At 42.4% G+C, this 20,921-nt stretch overlaps 2 protein-coding genes across 2 annotated transcripts; one reads left to right on the top strand and one right to left on the bottom strand.

Annotated features, from left to right (window-relative positions):
• Positions 1-1,209: 1,209 nt before the first annotated feature.
• On the bottom strand, positions 1,210-17,277 carry LOC133888449 (uncharacterized). The gene is made up of 14 exons (XM_062328705.1): positions 17,127-17,277; positions 16,943-17,025; positions 10,169-10,226; positions 8,379-8,438; positions 5,678-5,807; positions 5,334-5,560; positions 4,754-4,846; positions 4,598-4,660; positions 3,651-3,683; positions 3,376-3,516; positions 2,456-2,512; positions 1,938-2,024; positions 1,773-1,860; positions 1,210-1,546 (listed from the first exon to the last, which is right to left on the bottom strand). The coding sequence occupies exons 1-13, from the start codon at positions 17,220-17,222 to the stop codon at positions 1,825-1,827; spliced, it is 1,164 nt and encodes a 387-aa protein (XP_062184689.1). The 5' UTR covers positions 17,223-17,277; the 3' UTR covers positions 1,210-1,546; positions 1,773-1,824.
• A 54-nt stretch (positions 17,278-17,331) lies between these two features.
• On the top strand, positions 17,332-20,262 carry LOC133888448 (succinate dehydrogenase subunit 3-1, mitochondrial-like). The gene is made up of 3 exons (XM_062328704.1): positions 17,332-17,486; positions 19,098-19,163; positions 19,783-20,262. Exons 2-3 carry the CDS (start codon positions 19,100-19,102, stop codon positions 20,070-20,072), a joined length of 354 nt encoding a protein of 117 aa, XP_062184688.1. The 5' UTR covers positions 17,332-17,486; positions 19,098-19,099; the 3' UTR covers positions 20,073-20,262.
• Positions 20,263-20,921: the final 659 nt, after the last annotated feature.

Below are 20,921 nucleotides of genomic sequence, written 5' to 3'. Positions count from 1 at the left end.
TACCCGGAGCTGTTAATTACAGCTATTGAACAAAGGCACTTCACATTAAAAATGGTAGTTATTCATTGAGAATTAGAGGGAAAATAATTTTTTCTATGTTCAAATTGATAGCTGAAATGTTCTTGTATAGCCTAAGTCCATTTGGCCTCAAACCATAAGTATACATATATAGCTTATGTTCTTGTCTGATATCCACAAAATCAAAGCTCAAGACATGTAACAGCATACAAGTACTACATGGAAGAACTCACCAGAAATGCTGATAAAGATGTACGTGGTTGCTAGTATAGACCATATGATAGTGCTAGTAAGAAAAGAACCAGTGAACAGAAACCCTAAAAAGCATCTCAGCACATATACAATCACCTCATCACCCACTCTTCTGCTGTCAAAGTTTAAAGTCTAGACCTCCGAATTAATTACCCCCATCCTGAGGTTAACGAGGGAGCCTCATGTTACTAGATTCCATTTGCACCCCCTTTTCAACATTTACAGCACAAAATTACAAGTAATTAGCTAGGCTGCGTAGGCACATGCAAGATGAATTACCGCGAAAACATCCAAAAGTGCAGGCTATCAGTATGTCACAGACAAGTGGGCCATCGCGAGAAGCGCATATTGGCCAGGCTTAGTTTAATGCTTGTGAAGATTTCGTGGGATCGATATTATTCCATTCCGATCTCTTCCGGAATCTTTGAAGTCAAAATCCCAAATAGGATGGATGTCATGTTGAAACCCACAGCTGGCAAGCCTCTCTCCCGTTCATCATTCTTTGTTTGGAGCTCTAATATTTCATTTCGTGCACGCTTGCGGTTGTCGCGCATTCAACATCCAAAAACAAAATGATATGTCGTTCTGTAATTCTTGTTAAGTGCAGATTGGCACAAGATTTAACGTGAAAAAACTCTCCAATACAGAAGTAAAAAACCACAAGGGACAAATCGATATTATGATAGTACAAGATACAAGTTAAAGGGTGATCTATATTTATAGGCGTATATTCTGAAATTATATCTGACTAAGACTCTAATCTTAGAGGCATATTATCCAACAATGAAGATAGACGACATATTTTCTGCTCTTATCAATTGTGATTAACAAACTGTTTTTACAAGTGTTGAATCTCATGCAGAAAAGCTTCAAAGCAGAAAAGATAACAATCAGCTACTCAGCTAGCATGCAGATGGCTATCAATCAATATCAAGCGCATAACACGAATGGCACTGCAGGGATTATACTTCTATGAAAAGTGTAAGTATTGCGTTGAACTTTTTGCTTGTTCGATAAAGAAAAACATTGCCTTAACAGGTATTTTCATGCTCTCACACAAGGAAGAAGACCATTACCTTTGTATTCATACTACGCATAATATACAATAGCACATGCTACATAGTACAACCAAGATCCAAGATACATTGTCGCTGATGCAGCTACAAAATTCAAGCTCTTCATATATATATACAGGCCAAACACTTCAGACACTAGGATACCACCGGACCACTTAAGAGAGGATCCTACGTATCTCCATCGTCAATCAAGTAGTCAGCTGGTAAGCAAGTCAATCATTAGTCAAGTATCCTACATAAGTACAGCAGTAAACATCATAAGCATCAGTGCACCATGGGTGCCTGGTAACAGAACCATAGATATTTCCTCTAGATTATATAACCAAGCTAGCATCTTAAGATTCCAAGTAGCACGATATAGTATACCGATCAAAGTAAAAAAAAAACAAAAACTAAAGGTTGAATGACTGCGAGTGTGCTGCATACCTGCAGGTGTACCATATCCTCGAGAGATTTCATGGAATGCGACTTCACTAGTCTATGACCCGTCCATTTCAACAACCACAGGAGCAAACTGCACTCATATGGAAAGAACAGTTTTACTACAGTATAACAGAGAAGTGCTATCGCTTGAGCATGATCTGAATTTACCTCGTCATCTTCATCAATAAGGTTCACTGCATTGTTCTCAAGGTCCCATCCAAACGTGGCCTCCAGAAGCGTTTTAAGTTCTCTAGCCTGGATATGGGAAGGACATGTTAGAACATCCACAGTTTTCAAATTTTCTGAAACCAAATTTCGGTAGCTATAGTGAGAATGCTCAATTGATTGAATTAGCAGCACATGTTAATTGCTCTGTACTCTAGTTATAACATTATCTTAATTTTCCTTCAGAGAATATTATTTTTCACATAAAACCTGGCATGCAAATCTTGCATTATGCACATGAAATTGCAACAGATTCCTCAAATGATCAATTGTCTAATATCATCATTTGTGGACGCTAATCCAGGAATCACAGTAACTACATAACTGGTTCTGCCTGTGGTATTTAAATAACATAACAAGAAGTTTGGTACTCAGTTTAAATGCAAAATTCAAGCCCAAAATACAGAATTGCTAGTAAGGTTTGTGTAAGCATTAGAAAGAGAAGGTTCAGGAATGCCAACCCATGATAGAAGGTCTCCATCCATGACGGGGGCTTCAAGTACCACTGTAAACAAATCCTGCAAAAGCAACCAAGAAAATTCAATGGTGCAAGTAGCAAGTTATTAAGCTGCTAGCATACTTTCAAGAAAACTATTTCACACTCAAAGATGAATAAAATCCATTGACATCAAACATGTTCAATGTGTTTCTTTTGAACTTTGATTCGTTCTGCAATCAGAGGTTCAAAAAGTCTGGAGTCTGGACATGGACCGAACAGGAAATTCAGTTATTAATATCTAATATATATAAGTGTGTTTCATTCAGGTATATACAAGGCATTTTTAAACATTGAAAGGTGGAAAAACACAATCGAAACTAGGACAGGTAAGGCACAAATTATCCATTTACTCCATGATATTACGGCTTGGTGCTAAACCCAAAAAACAGTACCGTCATTGTGAACCTTGGTTCACATCAGGTAACTACCATGCAGAAGATGAACATGAGGCACAGCCTGAAGGGATCAGGATACATGGAGAAGATAGAGTAAAGACATGTATGAGAGAACTTTACATTCTCAGTAGGGGCCTCCCCTGCTGAGTTTACCCTTTTTTAAAAAAGAGAACTTTAGATGGAAAAAGGACTAAAATTCTTTTTTGCTTAGTTGATAATGGATAGAAAGCTAGCCCAATTATACAGACAAGTCTGGACTCTGGATAGGATAATGGATACAAAGCTAGCTTATTTATCCAGACAAGTCAGCCTTTAAGAAATACTCTGAAGGAACCACATATCTTATTTATAGTGGGTGGGACCATAAACAGTACTGCACATGTACAGTACTGCTCCATTACAGTGGTAGTTAACCGCTGGTGTGACAAAAATATTTGTCTTAATCTGTGTGTATATCTTGTTACCAGCACTGTACCCACAAAATTACCTTAGAAAGGCGGTACAGGAATACGTCTCTTGAAAACCACGCTTCATCCAAAAACAGAGAGTTGCCCATATCCCCACTGCTCCTGGAATCTTGTGTACGTTTAAAGCCATCCTTGAGTTGATAGTAAAATGTCCTGATAAACTGAATGCAACACAATACAGCAGATAACAGATGGAACATCTGTTAGTCTCAAGGTTTAACTATCTTTGCCCTGATAATTTAGTAAAACATGCTTGAGCTCCAGAAATAAAAAAGTTAAATTGGCTAGATAATACCTTTACGAACATGTTAGTCCTTTTATGATGCGGCTGCCAGGGATAAGGAAAGAAAGAATCAAACAAGCATACAACATTATCCATATCATATAGAGCAGTTCGTCCCTTCACTTTTCCCATATTCCCATCCTCATAACACCAAGAAAGTGGTCAAGGGCTCAGGAAAGCAGAACGGGACCTGGGCTGATCCCAGTTTCCTCCTAGAAATCAGCAATTTCCAGTGCAGAATTTCGTCTAGTTCTATTCATTTCAAATTTTATTTTGAGTTCCTAAACCTTGATTTTTGAGATCCAATTTTATTCAGTTCATCTCCACATCTTAATTTTTTAGATCAAATTTTATAATACTTAGCATGGTTTTTTTATTGTGTGGGTGAGTCATAGGCTCCAGCAACTTTGAACTTTCCAAACCGCAATGGCCACAGTTGACAATGAGCTGTTAAAACCTAAAATACAGTATATTCATCATGAAATTGGATTGAATATTGCATACAGAAGCATAGTGACTTAGCTTCATTGAGATGCGTGCTGAGATGAAAGTTCAGAAAAAACTAAATGTCTACTGTTTGTTGCTACATGTTGAAACTTAAGAACAGTTATGGACTTTGATTTAACCATTTCAAGTGGAAGGATGGTGTCTCAACTTCATCAAAATGTGCCTTAAGAGTTGAGATGGCAGTTCAAACTTCGAACTAGATTAGCATTAGCTTGTCTTAGCAAAGCACTGATGTAACAAAATGTGGAACCAAACCATTTTCCAAGATGATAAAAGATGGGCTAGTCCAACAAAAGAAGAATCGCAGTGCATTCAGCACAAGAATATATATACATCGGTAACATTATATAAAAAGAATACGACAAGGAAGCTAAATATAAAATTATATCCATCAATATATGTGGATAAAGAGTAGCGATGCTGCTTAAGATTAACAATAGAATAGTACTTACAGCGTCACAACAGCTCAAAAGAAGACTGACCAATGCTTTCCACTGCATAAAGGCCTCTAGTGACTAACCATCTACACAACTCAAATACATCAGAGAATAGTCTAGCGGAACCTGTAACTCATTAATGATAGAAATGTTTAGTTTTGTCTGTAGTACCATAAAAGCTATGAAAGCGAACTGCAGCTCCCCCGAGAGTAAATCTTCTTGGCCTTGATATTTTTTGGCCAAAACACTCTCCGGCAAGCTTGTCTGAGAAGTAGAACAGCCTCATCAATAAATAATTATATGTTTCCAACTCAATGGTCAGTGCTTTTTTCCAAGTGGAATCTTTAGGAGGAATTACTTTGAGCAAACCACCCAATATAGTAGAAATTACCATGCCTGTTTGCAGATTGTATTATAATTCAAGCGAATTATCGATGGTAATATAATTAACATGTGGAAGTGCAAAGAAGCAGCAAACCAATATTGTGTCACGCCTATTGATCACTGTGACAACTATGATTGTACTCTTGTACTAATCAAATTCCGGTTGTTTTTCACATGTAGTGCTAGCAATCCAATTATTGGTGTTAAAATTGTCATATGTGGGTTCATGTCAGACAAACCGTTGTTTCAGGAAATTGAATGGAAAAAATTGAAGAGAAGATTCATAATGATATAAGACAAGCTTGCCAATGACATCATCAGTTATCATTTATAAATTTGGGTGGACTACAAATGGTAAGGAAATTACTTTGTCCAAATTCAGTGCCGTCAGCTCATCCCTGGAGATGTTCTCATGCTTAACCGAAGCAGGGATACTTGTGTAGTAGCATCCTCTCCGCTCAGACTGCACATGAGCGTTCTTTGCAAACTTGCCTTCTCTTAGTTGTTCCATCAAGCATCTCTCCGTGTCACTTTGGGGTGCTTTATCCATCCATGATGACTCCCATGCAATTGTAACTTCCCCTCCAATTAGTTCTGGATGATTAAACCAAACACAAATATGTTTTAGTCCACTAGTTAATCTCATCAAACATGTCATAATGTGTCTAGTTTCCAACCAGTACAAGCAAAAACAACAAATGCATCTTGTACCAAGTCGTTCAATGATGTTCTGTGACAAGTAGGTTGAAAGTTGTTTCCAGTCTCCAAAAGAATCCAAATTGTATGGTCCAAGCTGATCATCAAACTCAAAACGTCTTACTGCTTCTGAGTATCTGATTTCCTACCAGTAAATAAACTTCAGAATCCAAACTCAAGAAAAATAAGTGCATGCATCCACAATGTGAGATTACATCACCGCCAATTTAACAGGAGCCCCGATTCTTTGGGACAAATACAAACCAATTGTTATCTGCTTTATGTTTTGTATATTACTTCTCACTTTATCAGTGACAACAGTCATGAGAAGAACAAGCCGAAGATAAATTAAATGCATTTAGTGGACTCTCATTTAGTGTTATGGGCCTAGACCTGGCCCACGGACCAGCTGGCCCAGCTGCGACCCAGGTCTACATCATGCTTTTTAAAGCGGTAAGGCGAGGTGTGGCGACCCACCCCCTTCACAACGCCTAGGCGATTATGAGGCGAGGTGAGGCAACGCCATACCCAACCCAGAAACGGCAAAACAGCAGCCGGGAGGAGGAATAAAAAGGAAAAGAAAAAAAGGGGGAGAAGGGAGCGGTCTGGCCTAGCCCACTAACCAGCCCATACTCCTTTCCTCCCGTGATGCCATGTACTAGCCATGAATGCTTGATTCCCTCTCTCTCTAGCATCACCGCCGCTCGCTACCCTTTTCTCTCTCTCATAGAGCCGCCGCTCGCTGCCCGTCTCTCTCCACCAATCAGTCACTCCATCTTCCAGACGCTCCCATGCTTCACTGCTCCATCCCTTGCCAGATTGACAACTACTACTGCCCCTTCCAGATCGACTGCCGCCTCTAACAGGAGGGAGCATTGCGCTGGCCTCCGGCGCTAGAGCCGACAGGGATGGGGGAGGCGGTGGCTGCTTGGCCTTGTCGGCTGGTTCCCCCCTCCCATTCTTTCTCTTTTATTCCTTTCTCCCTCATTCTTCACTGCTTTTGGTAAGGTGTGGGCGACACCTTACCATCCCGAAGCGCCATGTCGCCTAGGTGACGCCTTAAAAACCACGGTCTACATGACATGCTTTCTTGCCCGTTAAGTTAGATCATATTAGATGAGGGAGTTTCATATTGTAATAGATTACTTAGTGATCAAGTTAGCCTCTCTACATAAAGAGAGACAATCTATCAATAAAGGGCAAGCAGGATGTTAGGGGAATGGTACCATGTTGGCCCCCATTTGTTGACTTCGACCACATCAACCAACACAAAAGGCAAAGTAGCAAGGCTAATGTCGCGACAGAGATGTTTTCACTATACTCTGCAGGGATTAGGCCGAATGGCGTACGGTGAAGGACTGGAGGTTCAGTGAGGTAAGCGACGATCCCAAAGGGAGCACATGAAGAAAGAAACACTAAAGGGCGGAAGCGATAGTGAAGCCCGGACACAAGGCAAAGGTCGAAGCCCAGGCAAAGAGCAGAGACCGAAGCTCGAAGGATGAAGGGATACCACGAAGCCCGACAGACGAAAGGATACGACGAAGCCCGAAGGACGAAGGGATACGACGAAGCCCGAAGGAGGAAGGGAACGACAAAACCCGGAGGATGAAGAGATACAACAAAAAGACCTTAGACGAGAACGAACGCCTACCCCGAGAGGAACCTGCGAGTTAACAAGAATCTAGCGAGAAGATAACTAGAAAGAATTTGCTAGCAGCCCCGAAGGGAGATCTGATGTAGGTCCCCTGGGACACGTGTCGGACTCAATTAGGTTAGGGCTTTGCAAATGTACATTGACTGTAATACCCTAAGAATATCCCATGATTATTCATAGTGTCAAGTAAAATATTCTTGTGAATAAGGGACATAAATGTAAATGGTGATTGAGGTGGTTGAGGTATTACTATAAATACCCCCACTTAACTGATGTAATGTCAAGGAACAGTTATTATATCCATAATTACAAGTCTACTGTTCATTGTGTCGAGATCAAGATCCCAACACAGGGATTAAGGGGTAATCCTCCCTCCCTCGCACACGCCGCCGCAGCCTCTTGCGCCGCAACCATGGTCACCTATGCCCTAGGGCAAGCCGATGCATCCCCTCTCCCCCTCTACTGATCCATGCCCATAACAATTAGGCATAGAGAGAAGTGCTATTCCAAGTGAGGCAGTATATCTTGTGCTTTATTATCAAACCACGTCAGTGCCATATGTTTAAAAATGTACGAGGGCATGACAGTTTACAGTGCATGAAGCAAAGACAAATTATGAGAACTTGAACCTGCCACACTAACATTTAGCAAAATGTTCATTGTTTATTTTACTGAAATATTGGCTCTGAAGACTAATTGCCATCTTATTCTCATCCCAGTAGAATTTCTAGTAATATAGTATGCATAAAAAGGTGAGAAGTAAGACATGAATAAATTGAAGTAGAGCATGCATAAGGCCTCTTGCAAGCATCATTAATAACAGAATACTCTACCTGAAGTGCGACTACAGCTCATGTCTGTCCATTGATACATCTCATAGAAATACAGTAGCTTTGGTTCAAAATGTCCATTATCATATGAAAGTACAATTTCGTATTTTCTATTATCGACCAGGACAGCATAGAGAAGAAGGTCCAGCCGGTCCAACCATGAATCAATGAACAAACAAATGACTACCTAAGAAAGTTCATAGGTAAAGGTTCTAATTATTCACTATCTCACCTCCTCTTCTGACAGTTTGATTAACCTTTCATCTTGTGCATCCCACTTTCGAACAATCACCTGGAAATGCCATGGAGAAGATGGGTATATGTAAGCATGCAATTAATTGCCATCAGTTGAATTTTTGGAAACAAATATATATCCACTTCAAATCTTCAACACAGAAAGAAGTTTTATCATCATCCATTACAATTGATTTCGATTTTCTTCTAGTTTCTATAATCACATTACACTTCCAAGTGCATTTTTATTTATCCATTTCCCCATATCTACATACATAAATAGATACTCGCTCTAGTCTCTTTCATAAGGCGGATCTTGAACAGGCACATAGGTTGATAAAGTTCTACATTTGAAGAATCCATAAGAGAAAATGAGTAAATGACTTGATGCCCTTTCGATATCCATGAAGTAGTTTGAGAAGATGAGTTTTGATAGTTTGTGTGGGTGTCATGCACAAAAATGCTTAGGAGAGAGAATGAAATAAAAGAAAGGGGCAGTAGAGAGAAACTAGCATTATGCTTAGGAGTAAGAATACACGCCTTATACTTTGGGATTAAATTGAAATGCTAAAATTCTTAAGAGCATCCCTAGCGTAGAGTCGAACCGAAGCTGCAAAGTTCGGTTCGTTTGAGGACGGTTTGCCTGCTCCAATGTGAGTGGGACCCATAGCCAACTAAAATATTTTTCCCTCTCTGTCTTCCTTCTTGTGACTACAGGGGCTGCTGTTTCTCCCGTTCCCCATCTCCCTCTCTCAGTCCCCCATTCACCCCAACAAATCTAGCCATTTATCCACCAAATTGGAGTCGAAGTGAACAGATTGGATCACCGGAGGACAAAGCAGGTAGGATCTGATGGTAAGAGCGAGGACTTCTCACCGAGAGTTAGAGGAGATTGCGGCAAAGACCCGGGGCCTCCCTCCTGAGCGACGAGCACCACCACTCAGCACTCCTACCATCATGTCGTCTACTCTAGGCGGGGCGGCGGCTCAACCCGTTGGGGCGGTGGCCCCATCTCCTCGGCACAACGGACACCTTCTCCAGGCAGGGTGGTCTCCTTTGCCCGCGTCTAGGTGAGCTCGACACCAACCCTCCCTCCCTGTGTTGCCTCCCCTCCACCAAAACACGGGGAAGACACAGTCCCGATTTTTTTATTCGCTCAAGTCGATTCAAGTTTGGAGGTTGATTTTCATCTCTGACACAAGCAGTTGACTGCTCCAACATGCATGGTTCGGTTTGGCAGCCTACGGTTTCATTTTCGACCACACTGGAGCTGCTCTTATAAAATGGACAGGAGGGAGTAGTTATATACAAAAATACAAGTAAGCACTATGCAATATTTGAATCGGAGTAACTAGAATACTAGATGCATAATACCATGGTTTGGGGAGCTAATGCATCACTTTCTCGTTCGCTAAATGAGAATAAAAGAAAAACTCGAGAACTATAGCACATAAACGTATGGTACAGATAAATATAACAGTAGCCTATAAAGCAGGAGACTTACATTATGATTCACTCCCCTATTTAATTTCCCCTGCCTAAACCGGATAAATGCCATACAAACTATTGATCGGATAAATTCATTTGTCGATTATCGATTCAGTAGTTCACCTCAAATACAGAAAGATGTAATATTTTGTTCTTGACAAACAAGTCCCAATGTGACAAGCTGTCATAAACTCAAATAGCGGCAGACACTAAATTTCAGTACTTAATTCTACAAGGAATAGTCGGTGCAATAGCATATTTGCAGCTAATAAACATGCTTGGGCCAATAGGGATAATTACCTCAGACGGTTGAGTAGTAAGAAAGAATCCAACAGTAGGTGCAAACTCATTCCCGTGCCTAAAAGAGTAGATTGTGGAGATATGGTCAGTAGTGTATATCATATTACATGGAAGCAATGTCATTATCCATATATTATCCATAATAGATGGATACCAACCATCAGAACATGGGGAAGATTGGAGTAAAACAAACAACGGATGTACACCAATTTCCACAATTTTACGCAACGCAAAACAGTTTTAAGAATGTTGCAAGGCGTCAAGGAATCACGAAAAAAGGAAAGCAGCAGCATGCTGCTGGCTGCTGCTGATCTAATACTACCCCATGAGCATGTTGGGGTCCATGAGATGTTTTACATTAACATTGCAGCAATTTTTTTTGTCACATCTAGCATAGTCTAATGAAAAATAGGAGTATTTATCAATCTCTATCTCTACTAATATAAAGCACCAGTTTCGTCGTGCGTCCTCCCCTCCGATCCCACCTCCCATCTAATCTAATAAAAAACCAGAAAAAATGGAAAACCGTGATAACTAAAAAAAATGTGGAAAACCCGTCGGCCCACCCGTTATGCCTTAGTCCACCCCTTACACCATCAACCCAACTGCGCGTGCGCATCCCTACCCCCAACCCAATCTTGGCGACCATCTCCCCTGCAGCCACCCCTCTACCGCCTCTCTCCACCTGCGTGCGCCCGTCTTCTGCTCAAGGCCACCGGCCAGAGCTCCCCTTATCCAAGCGTGCTCTCGTACAGCGGCCGAGTGCCTCGTCGCAGCAGCCGCACTCCGCACCACCGACACACCACCGTCTGCCCGCACCTTCTTCCCGTCCTTTACTGATCCCTCAGCCGCCGGTGATGGTGACCTAGTCAACCCGGCCAGGAGTGAGGAGAGACTCAGACACGGTCAATAACCATCGTTCGGACTGCACACGTCCAGCTCCAACCACAACTGACGCATTCCATGGCAACCGCCGAGCCTACCGGCGAACGTGGAGGACTTGGAGGTGGTTATCCATTTCTAACACTTGAAAAAAGGTTTGAGCTTTCTTCCATTCTCTGCTACTGGCCTCTCTTTTTTGACTACTTCCCTTCTCTGCTACTAGTTGGGGAGGAGAGGTCACCATACAAATTGTGTCGTGGGTACAAATATTACCGATGCAACAAATACCTCTACGGTTGGTTCCAACAATATTGATACAACCGAAGTTATCTACCAGAACCTACCAGATAGCACTCATATGTTGAAACCTCAGCTAGACTGCCACCATTGTGGTGCAAAGAAGTTCAAATATGAGTCATTTGGATTTTGTTACAAAGATGGGAAAGTCAAACTAGAGATTCCAGAACCATCTGAAGAGCTTCAACTGCTATACATGAGTGGAGATCCTAAATCACAGTGTTTTCGAGACAGTATTAGATTTTTCAATGGTCATTTTTCGTTCACCACACTCTACTGTAATTATGACAAGGAACTTGCAAGTGCAAGAGATGGAGCACATTTAAAGCTCGTGGACAAATGTACCACAATATACACTCGTTCGGACAACGAGATGATGGCTCGAGCCATTTGCAGCTATACTTCTATGATGATGATCCTTCCTTATCATACCGTTTTCGACACGCCCGAGAAGAGGCATATAGAGCAGGAGATAGGAGTGTTATTAGAAGTTTGATGGGCATCCTCAACGACAACCCCTACTCTGAAACATTCAGGAGCCTAGGACAAGTTGAAGACATGAATGAATATCGTATTGTGCTAAATACTGACTACAACTGGACCAGAGAGTATATAACAGGCCATTAACATTAAAAGTGGCTTCTGTGTGGGTCGAGGGGAACGAACTGCACAATCATTTTGATCGTAGCATAACTCTCTTTGGTAATAATGACACATATCATTCAATCAGGCCTCATCATGGGTGCTATGACCCTTTGTCATATTCTCTCCTTTTCCCAAGCAGGGAGCTCGGTTGGCATCCAGAGATACCAAAACAAGGTGTTGATATTAGACAAATACGGAGGTCTCGGTCTGCAAATCCCAACAACCCAGGTTAGTTAAGTGATATATAGTTGCATCACATCCGTTTTCTCATGGTACTTATCAACCTTCTACTAATTAACTGACCATGTTTACTCTTTTCTTGATAGACACTAATAGCCAGTTGTGCGTCACGATGCGTGAATATTATTGCTACAAGTTCCAGATGCGTCGTGGAATCTTCAACACCATCTTGCACGAGAAGTGCCTATTCCAGCAATTTGCATTGATACCTATATAAAGCTTGAAACATCGCGCCTAAACTACATTCTGAACAACCAGTCAAGAATACGTGCAGATCTTTACCAGGGCTTAGTCGATAGTGTATTTGGAGGGGAGAATCGAGCGAGTGCAGTGGGCAAAAGATGGGTCCTTCCAACATCATTTATCAGTGGCCCGAGGGATATGAAATGACGATACATGGATTCTATGGCTTTGGTGTAGAAGTACGGTAAACCAGACATCTTACTTACCATGACTTGCAACCCTAACTGGGAAGAAATACTTATGGAGCTTGAACCTGGCCAGACACCACAAGACCGTCCTGATCATAGTCACCAGAAATCCAGATCGATCGGGTCGAGAAACGGAGTCATGGGACGCGGGTCGACACCTGCCAAAAGTGTGGTACGAAGGGGGTATACTTCTTCGGAACGACAATTCGCGATGTGGTCCCTAAGGAATTTGGGTCGATGACCCCGGGACAAAGCGTGTCAAGGAACTCAGTAATATTCACTGGCGCAACTTCGAAGCCAATATATAACAATACGGCCGAACTAAGCCCATACAAATTCGACCCACCATGTTGATAGAATCCTCCTAGCCTCCCGGTCCCACCTGCAGCGAGTGAGCGCGAGGGCATTTCCGGTCTACAGCGCTATATAATCCACAACCCTCCCACCCGCAGCTAGCTCTGCATTTCCTTCTTCCCGTGGGATTTCAGCCGCTGCCGCCGCGAGAAGACGAACTCGGCGCAGGGGAGTCCTCGCCAACCAAAGTCTAAGCTCGTCAGCCAAGGTGCCTGTCCTCCACGTCCTCTTCCCTCTCCCCGTTCTAGTCATCACCGACCCAATCACCGCTGCCACCGGATCCGGTGTCGCCTTTCCGGCGGGATCCGAGCGGCTGGCGGCCAACCTCCCTCCTCCCCTCACTAGCCAACGACAGATCTAGCGGGATCTGAGCCGCTGGTGGAGCTTCGAGCTCTGCCTATCCTCCTCACCTTCCTCGCCTGCCAGCCTCTCTACCTCGTCCGCTTAGATACCCAAACACGAACCAACCTCAAATGGGACATCGACCCTATTTGACCCCGACTCTCAATTTGGGACATCCCAGGGTCATGGAATGCGCCATCGATCCCGAATCCTGTGACTATGGTACTGATCTTGTTGTGCGAGTATTTAAAGCCAAACTAGAGGATCTCAAGTTTCAACTCTTAATCACATCCTTGGTGTTGTTGCAGCACAAGTCCATGTCATCGAGTTCCAGAAAATGAGTCTACCGCATGTACATTTCCTTCTTATCATGCAGTCAGGTTATAAGCTAACATGTCTAGAACAGTACGACACCATCATTTCCGCAGAGCTTCCAAACAAGAATAGGTATCCTGAGCTTCATGAAATGGTAGTCAAACACATGATGCATGGCCCCTGTGTTTCATTAAACCCCGGTAATGTGTACATGAATAATAAAAATCATACATGCAAAAGCTATTATCCACGACAGTTTACTGAGACAACTCTCCAAAGCAAGGACTCTTACCCCATCTATAGAAGACGGGATGATGGGCAGAAGGTACATATAAGAGGGCATGACTTGGACAATAGGTGGGTTGTGCCGTATAATCCTAAGCTACTAAGAATGTATGACTGCCACATCAACGCCGAGGTTTGCTCAAGCATTAAGGCTGTCAAGTACCTTTACAAGTACATCTACAAGGGGCATGACAAGGCATCTGTTTCTATCAATGATGCGGATGGCAATCATGAAATTAGTAAGATTGAGGATTACACGGAAGCTAGATGGGTAGCCCAACATGAGGCATTGTAGAGAATCTTTGGCTTCGATCTTAATGGGATCTCCCCGCTAGTGCTATAGCTACAACTTTATCTCCCGGGCATGCATCTCGTGTCCTACAGGGAGAACGCAGACGTACGTCGGGTTTTGGACCAACAAGACGCCTCTGAGACCATGTTAACCGGGTATTTTAAGGTGAACCGTGAGTTCCTGTAGGCATGAAGCATACTATATAGGGAATTCCCAGAATATCCAGTTTGGAACCCTAGATTGAAGAAATGGAAAAAGAGAGAACAACACACAAGTTGGGAGGATCATTTCAGCGCATCCTGCGGAGGGAGAAAGATACTACCTAAGGGTGCTACTAAACCACGTGGCAAGTGCTACTTCATATGAAAATATAAGGATATTTGATGGTGTTGTCTACCCTACCTTCCGAGAAGTGATCGAGAAAAGAGGTCTTATTGAGGCAGACAATAACATCGATGATTGCCTAACAGAGGCCGAAGTATTTCATATGCCATCATCTCTCCGAAGGTTGTTTGCCAATATTGGTTTTCTGCGAACCTAGCGATGTTCGTGGGCTATGGAACAAACACCTAGAAGCAATGTCCGATGACTTCCGGCGAGACCAAATAAACTCACATGTAGTTCAAAAGATGGTTCTGTTGGATATTAGAAATATGCTACAGTCAATGGGTAAGGACATAGCATTATTCCCTCCTCCTGAGATCGAAGAGGAGCATGACACCATGTCTGGAGAGGTAAGGGAAATATTCGAAGAGAGATCTATAGAGGTAGACCATGAATTCGCTTCGACAGCTTTATCTCTCAATCGTGAACAACGGTATGCTTATGACAAAATATTATTATCTGTTAGTGGAACTGCATTCTTTGTTGATGGTCTTGGAGAGACCGTAAAGACATTCTTATACAAAGCTTTGCTAGCGAAAGCTAGTGAGGGAAAGATAGTTGTTGCTACCGCAACTTCTGATGTTGATGCCTTCATCATGCCTGGTGGCAGGACTGCACACTCAAGATTTAAGATATAACTGAGCATACAAGAAAGAGGGGTGTGTAACTTTACAAAACAGAGTGGGACAGCCAAACTTCTTCGAATGGCTTCACTTATATTATGGGATGATGTCTCTATAACAAAAAGGCAGGCAATTGAGGCACTTAATAAGAGCCTAAGAGACATCATGGAAAAGCCCGATCGACCATTTGGAGGAAAAACGATAGTTTTTGGAGGCGACTTTAGGCAGGTCAGTTGTGCTAAAGGGGACAAGGGCACAAATAATAAATGCAACATTACACATATCTTACCTATGGGACAACATACAAAAGCTGAGGCTTGTTCATAATATGAGAGCTCAATCAGATCCATGGTTTTTTGACTACCTACTGCGTATCGGGAATGGCACTGAAGAAATCATCGAAGATGACTATGTAAAGGTACCTGACGAGATATGTGTGTCTTACACTAATGCAGAATTTGACATTAATAATCTTATTGATAGAGTCTTTCCTATGTTAGCAATACACATGTCCAATTCAGACTACATCACATCTTGAGCTATTTTGTCAACAAGGAATGAGAACGTCAATGACATAAACATGAGGCTTATCGAACGCTTTCCTGGCGATGAGATGGTCTATCACAGCTATGATCTTGCAGTTGATGATCCTAACAATTACTATCCTCCTGAACTCTTAAATTATCTCACCCCAAATGGACTACCACCGCACATCCTCAAGCTAAAAGTCAATTGCCATGTGATTTTGCTCAGAAATCTAGATCTAGCTAATGGGTTGTGTAATGAGGCAAGGTTGATAGTCTGAGCATTTCAATGGAACACTATCGATGCAGAAATTGTGCTAGGCCAACATGCTGGGAAGAGACTATTCCTGCCAAGGATACCTTTGTGCCCATCTAGTGACGAAACGTTCCCATTTAAGTTTAAGAGGAACCAATTTCATATCATAGTGAGCTTTGCAATGACCATCAACAAAGCACAAAGACAAACGATCCCATATGTTGGAATCTACCTACTTAACTCAGTTTTTTCCCATGGTCAGCTCTATGTCGCCCTGTAGCGAGCAACTGCTAAGAGCAATACAAAAATATTTGCTGCACCGGGAATGCTAACGTAGATTCAGCCTGCACACTAACCAAGAAAATTGTCTACAAAGAAGTCCCCACATCGTAAATACATTTTGTAATAGTGTGCTACATCACTTTATTGTTTGTATCCATATCATGTTCGACACGAAACAATTTATTTGTTTGTATGCCATATGTTATCTATGAACGATATACTATTTTAGATCATATTGTCCTTCCTTTCTTTCATGTTATCATAATAATAGAGCACAAAGTTCGAAATATAATATGATGCCGTAGCAACACACAGGCACCTTAGTCCAAGGTAAAAAATAGGATATCTCACTCATGACAAATTGGCATGGCGGATAAACAGCACCACGAACTTAAAGTAACAGGCCACTTTTTGGTCAGTTCTGTTCAACGCTTTCAACTGACAAACTACAACCACGGAAAGGTTGCACAACCAACAGTATCTGATTCGAAATCAAAATGAAAAGGAAAATGATTCTTGTACTATTAGTTTGCCTTTGCATTGTTTGCACAGAAATCATCCACCTCATTTCCAAACAAAGGGTACTCCACATGTTGTAAGAATTTGGGATATTGCATGCTACCTGCTGGAGGAGCAGTAGTAGACGAAATGCGGCCCCGGAGGCACCATTTTGATGCCTTTGAACTTGGGACCAACGGAGAACACCTGCAGAAGAAGAAGCAGGCGGAGGCAAAATCCCGTCAAATTGGGGCACGCACCAACAGCACGCTAGGAGATGGGGTCGTAGGGGGGCGAATCGGACCGACCTGGGTGTCGATTCCGATGAGGGTGCGCTGGGGGACGTCCAGGAGGAGGAAGGTGGCGCCCTTCCGAACCAGCTCCGTCGCCGCCTCCGGGTCCATCCGCGCCGCCGCGCTCGGTCGCTGGGGTGGCGCTCGTGAGTGTTCGGAACGGGACGAGTTCTAGAAGCCCGTCGGCTTCTGCCCATCAAACCATGGGCTGAAAACCTAGAGAGCTGAGCCCATGTAATGTGCAGTTCCGGCCCATAATACCATGCGCGGCCCACCCTTCCATCTTTGGCTCCATCTCCATCCATCGGCGGCGGCGCAGGAAGAGCGGACTGCGGAGGCGACGACCAAGTGCTGGCGGCGAGCAGGAGCAGCCCAGTGAGTACCCATCCTCATCATCCCGTTCGTGATTCTCCATTCGATTCCATTTTTACCTGCCTGGTTCTTGTGTGCTGCTACGACGGGATCCATCCTAGGGTTCGCAGATTTTGTTCGCAAGGTTGGGTGTGGATCTTGGCCGGTCTAGGTTGATCCAATGGGTGATCAGTCTTAGCTGTTTGCGATTTATTAACGATGGCATTCGGTTCCCGTGCGCATCGCGTCCAGGTGTGGAAGATTTTGGTGTGCTTCGATCCATGGTGGCGTTAGGGCAACTGTTGGTGTCATGAGTTTGCTCTCAAGAGTCGATTAGTATTTGTGGTCGAATTGTATGTGTAATTGTGCAGAGCAAAACTTGCTAGCGCAAAAGGATGCCACGCCACCGCCACCAGGGCCTAGAATCTCATTTGGAATGTTGGGGAAAGGGCTGACTGGGTGCACTGTTTATCAGATGTCCCATTGATTAGTACCATGCCCTAAAAAAAGGCTGGTACCATGATTGTATTTCGTTTGAATCACACTATGCAATTTTAAGGCGGGACGTGCCATACCAGCACTGTGCATATCAAAACTGTGTAGGAATCACTACCGACTATTGTAGTTGATTGTAGGGTGATAAAAAGAGTAGCACCAACTATGTGTTGTTTGTTAAACATGAATACATCACCTGATGAAATATTGTTGACCTGTATATCTATCCATCTTAGCATCTCAACTTTGGTGGATTAAAAAAATGAAGGCCCTTTGTTTTCGACTTTCAACTATAAAAGTTAGATATGAAGATTAGGGTCAAGGTAGATGTGCAGTGTCGAAAGGATTAAGAGTCAGGGCTATCAAAATTACTACAAGTCTGAAACCACTATTGTGCAGCTGCTAGAAGTTGTAGGACTAAATTCGAGTAGAATTACCGTTATTCTGGAAAGTGGAGTCGCATATGGTTGGAGTAATTATGATCCTACAACTAATAATGAACATACACATACTGAGTAATTTTTTCTGGAAATCATAACGCTTATGATCATTGTCTTACGCAGATATTACATAACCATTATTATAAAACTGCTCACCAATAAATTCACAACCTAATAATTTAAAGTAATACCAAATGAAAATTAATATATTTAATTGTGTTTAGACATTGGCATTTAAAAATATACCGTTATTCATATCATTCTTTGCCCAAAACAAACGGATACCAACTGTAAATAGTTTAGAACCATTGTCTTACAAAACTTCCATAATTTGTTTGTGCGCCACATCAATGGAATGTTGCTTCTTTCGTCAGTAAGGAAGGCGTACCTTGCTTCTCTGTATAGTTTGTTTTGTTCTGCAGAATCTTTTGTTGCTGCGAGCCCTCAAATCCTTAGAGTAACTCCAGCCGAGTTGCTATCCGACTCCCCATCGCTATATGAATGTGTTATGTAATAGAACTTAAGTAGAACCTGAACGTAACTTATTTATTGATTTTTGTAAAAAAAATATTAAAACGTATCCGTGTATTGGGTTTTCTGGAAAAATGGTGTATCCCTGTATCTGTGTTGCCCCAATACCGAAACACGTATCAGTATCAGTGCTGCATAGGATGCTAACATATGATTATTGTTTGTGCAGGAATGGAGAAGTATCACAGCAACACTCGATTTGTGCCCTTCAAATATGCTCCATTTGCTCTCTGTGGTAAGAACTCCATTTGTTATTTATCCCCTGCCCTTCTGGTGTAGTTTTGAGATAACAATCAATTACACTGAAGACCCATTAGGAGATAGTTGCGACACACAGGCTTCTTTCCAACTACATCATGTCGTTAAAGATGTGTTGTGATATGAGGCTACCAACGACATTGAAGTGTTTTATCCTGCAATCTAGGAGCTTAATTGAGCTGTTGACCAGTATATCACTACGTATGTTCTGGTCTGTCATAGCTCTAGGGAAAGCCAATAACAGTCATGTATCGCTGGTCATTCTACACCATAATATTTGTTAGATAAAAGTTGTTCTTGGTTAACATGAATTTTGTGGGACCTGGAGGCAAGACTTGATGCATGATTCTTGGCTTTGACCATTTTAGTTATATCTCTTATTTTTATTTTGATAAAGAGGAATACCCATCTACTTAGCGATTTTTTATTTGTAAATTATGTGCATATCTGAACGATCTATAGTCAATAATGTTTTACGTGACCTTTCGTGAAATGCAGTTAGATGTCCCTCTTTTCTTTTTTGTTATGCTCTGTATAAGTTTTCAGTTCATTACACACAATTAGCCACTGTAAGTTTGTTGCCCTCATCTTTTCAGGTGCTCTTGGTAGCTCAAACTCAAATCCTGAGCAAGCTAGGGGCTACACATCTTCTCCTCTAGGAGCTCTGCGACAAAAGATGTCTGCACCCGGAAGACGACCCTTGCACACCAGTCGTCCCATGTCATCTCCTGTTGCAAACCGCCCCTTGTCGCCCCATCTTCCGTTGAAGAAGCCACAGCTGAGCGCTACTTTCTCAATCTCACACCGTATATTTGGTGTTGCATTGGGAGCTGCCATCATATCCATCCCTCTCGCAACCAAGTTTAGCCTCATGTTTGGTGTTTGAGTGTGAATTGTAGCTAGTATTGATGAGGAACTGCATTTTTCCCATTCCTGTGACACTGTCATCGTCTGGGTTGCCTTGCAATGCAGCACTTGGTGCAGTTGGAATAAGATCTTTTTCATGCTTGCAAACTTTTGTAATAATAAGGAACAGTATCTAATGACAAGTGTAAAAAGATCTCACTTTGGATGTACTTTGGTTACGAGGTTTGCCAATTCGATAGGGATACTCCCATGGATTCTTTGTTTTTATCTTTACCGGACTCGCGCCGATGGCTTTTATGTGTATTTATACGGGAAAGTGCATCCTCTATGCAATTCTAGGTGGGCATTAGGGAACGTGTTCAGTATTTATGCTGCAATTCTAGGTGTGCGCTAGGGATGCACTCAATATCTGTCCATTGAGGCAAAGAAAGTGAAGTAATCGCAGTTGAAGTCGCTTCCATTGCAAAAAAGGAATTGAGGTTGCTACTTGTATTTTAACGATGTTAAATGATGCGAAATAGGTTACACGATTATGGCGTGTTACCTAAGTAGTGTAGCATTTAGACCTTAAAGTACTTCATTCTATGCGTATGGTGGGTATAGACAAATATTGTGAAAGGAGAAACGACAGCATAATAACAAAAATGAGGCTAATTACGGCCTTTTGACGAGATCTTGAAACTGAACATTTATGTTTTATCACTTACTCGGTTATTTAATTAGAAAGTTATAATTCACCTGAAACGCTTGGCCGGGTGGCTGCACCTGAAACGCCTGAAACCCGATGATGGATCAGCGAGTGCCGATTCCAAATGAGCGGAAGGCAGCTGACAGCCTCCTGAACGAGCTCCGCCGGCGACAAGCCGGG

The sequence above is a fragment of the Phragmites australis genome, chromosome 13 (genome assembly GCF_958298935.1).
Source record: "Phragmites australis chromosome 13, lpPhrAust1.1, whole genome shotgun sequence".
In the NCBI taxonomy this organism is placed as follows: domain Eukaryota; kingdom Viridiplantae; phylum Streptophyta; class Magnoliopsida; order Poales; family Poaceae; genus Phragmites; species Phragmites australis.
The sequence above is the reverse complement of the archived record's forward strand: the minus strand, read 5'-3'. Positions and strand labels throughout refer to the sequence as shown.

Excerpts from the sequence above, each read along its gene's own strand:
- LOC133888449 (XM_062328705.1), bottom strand. The coding sequence starts at position 17,222 with ATGGACCCGGAGGCGGCGACGGAGCTGGTTCGGAAGGGCGCCACCTTC. Across the intron at positions 8,439-10,168 it reads TTACTACTCAACCGTCTGAG|GTGATTGTTCGAAAGTGGGA; the intron begins GTAATTATCCCT and ends TGGCATTTCCAG. Across the intron at positions 5,808-8,378 it reads TCAAACTGTCAGAAGAGGAG|GAAATCAGATACTCAGAAGC; the intron begins GTGAGATAGTGA and ends ATTTACTGGTAG.
- LOC133888448 (XM_062328704.1), top strand. The coding sequence starts at position 19,100 with ATGGAGAAGTATCACAGCAACACTCGATTTGTGCCCTTCAAATATGCT. Across the intron at positions 19,164-19,782 it reads TGCTCCATTTGCTCTCTGTG|GTGCTCTTGGTAGCTCAAAC; the intron begins GTAAGAACTCCA and ends TCATCTTTTCAG.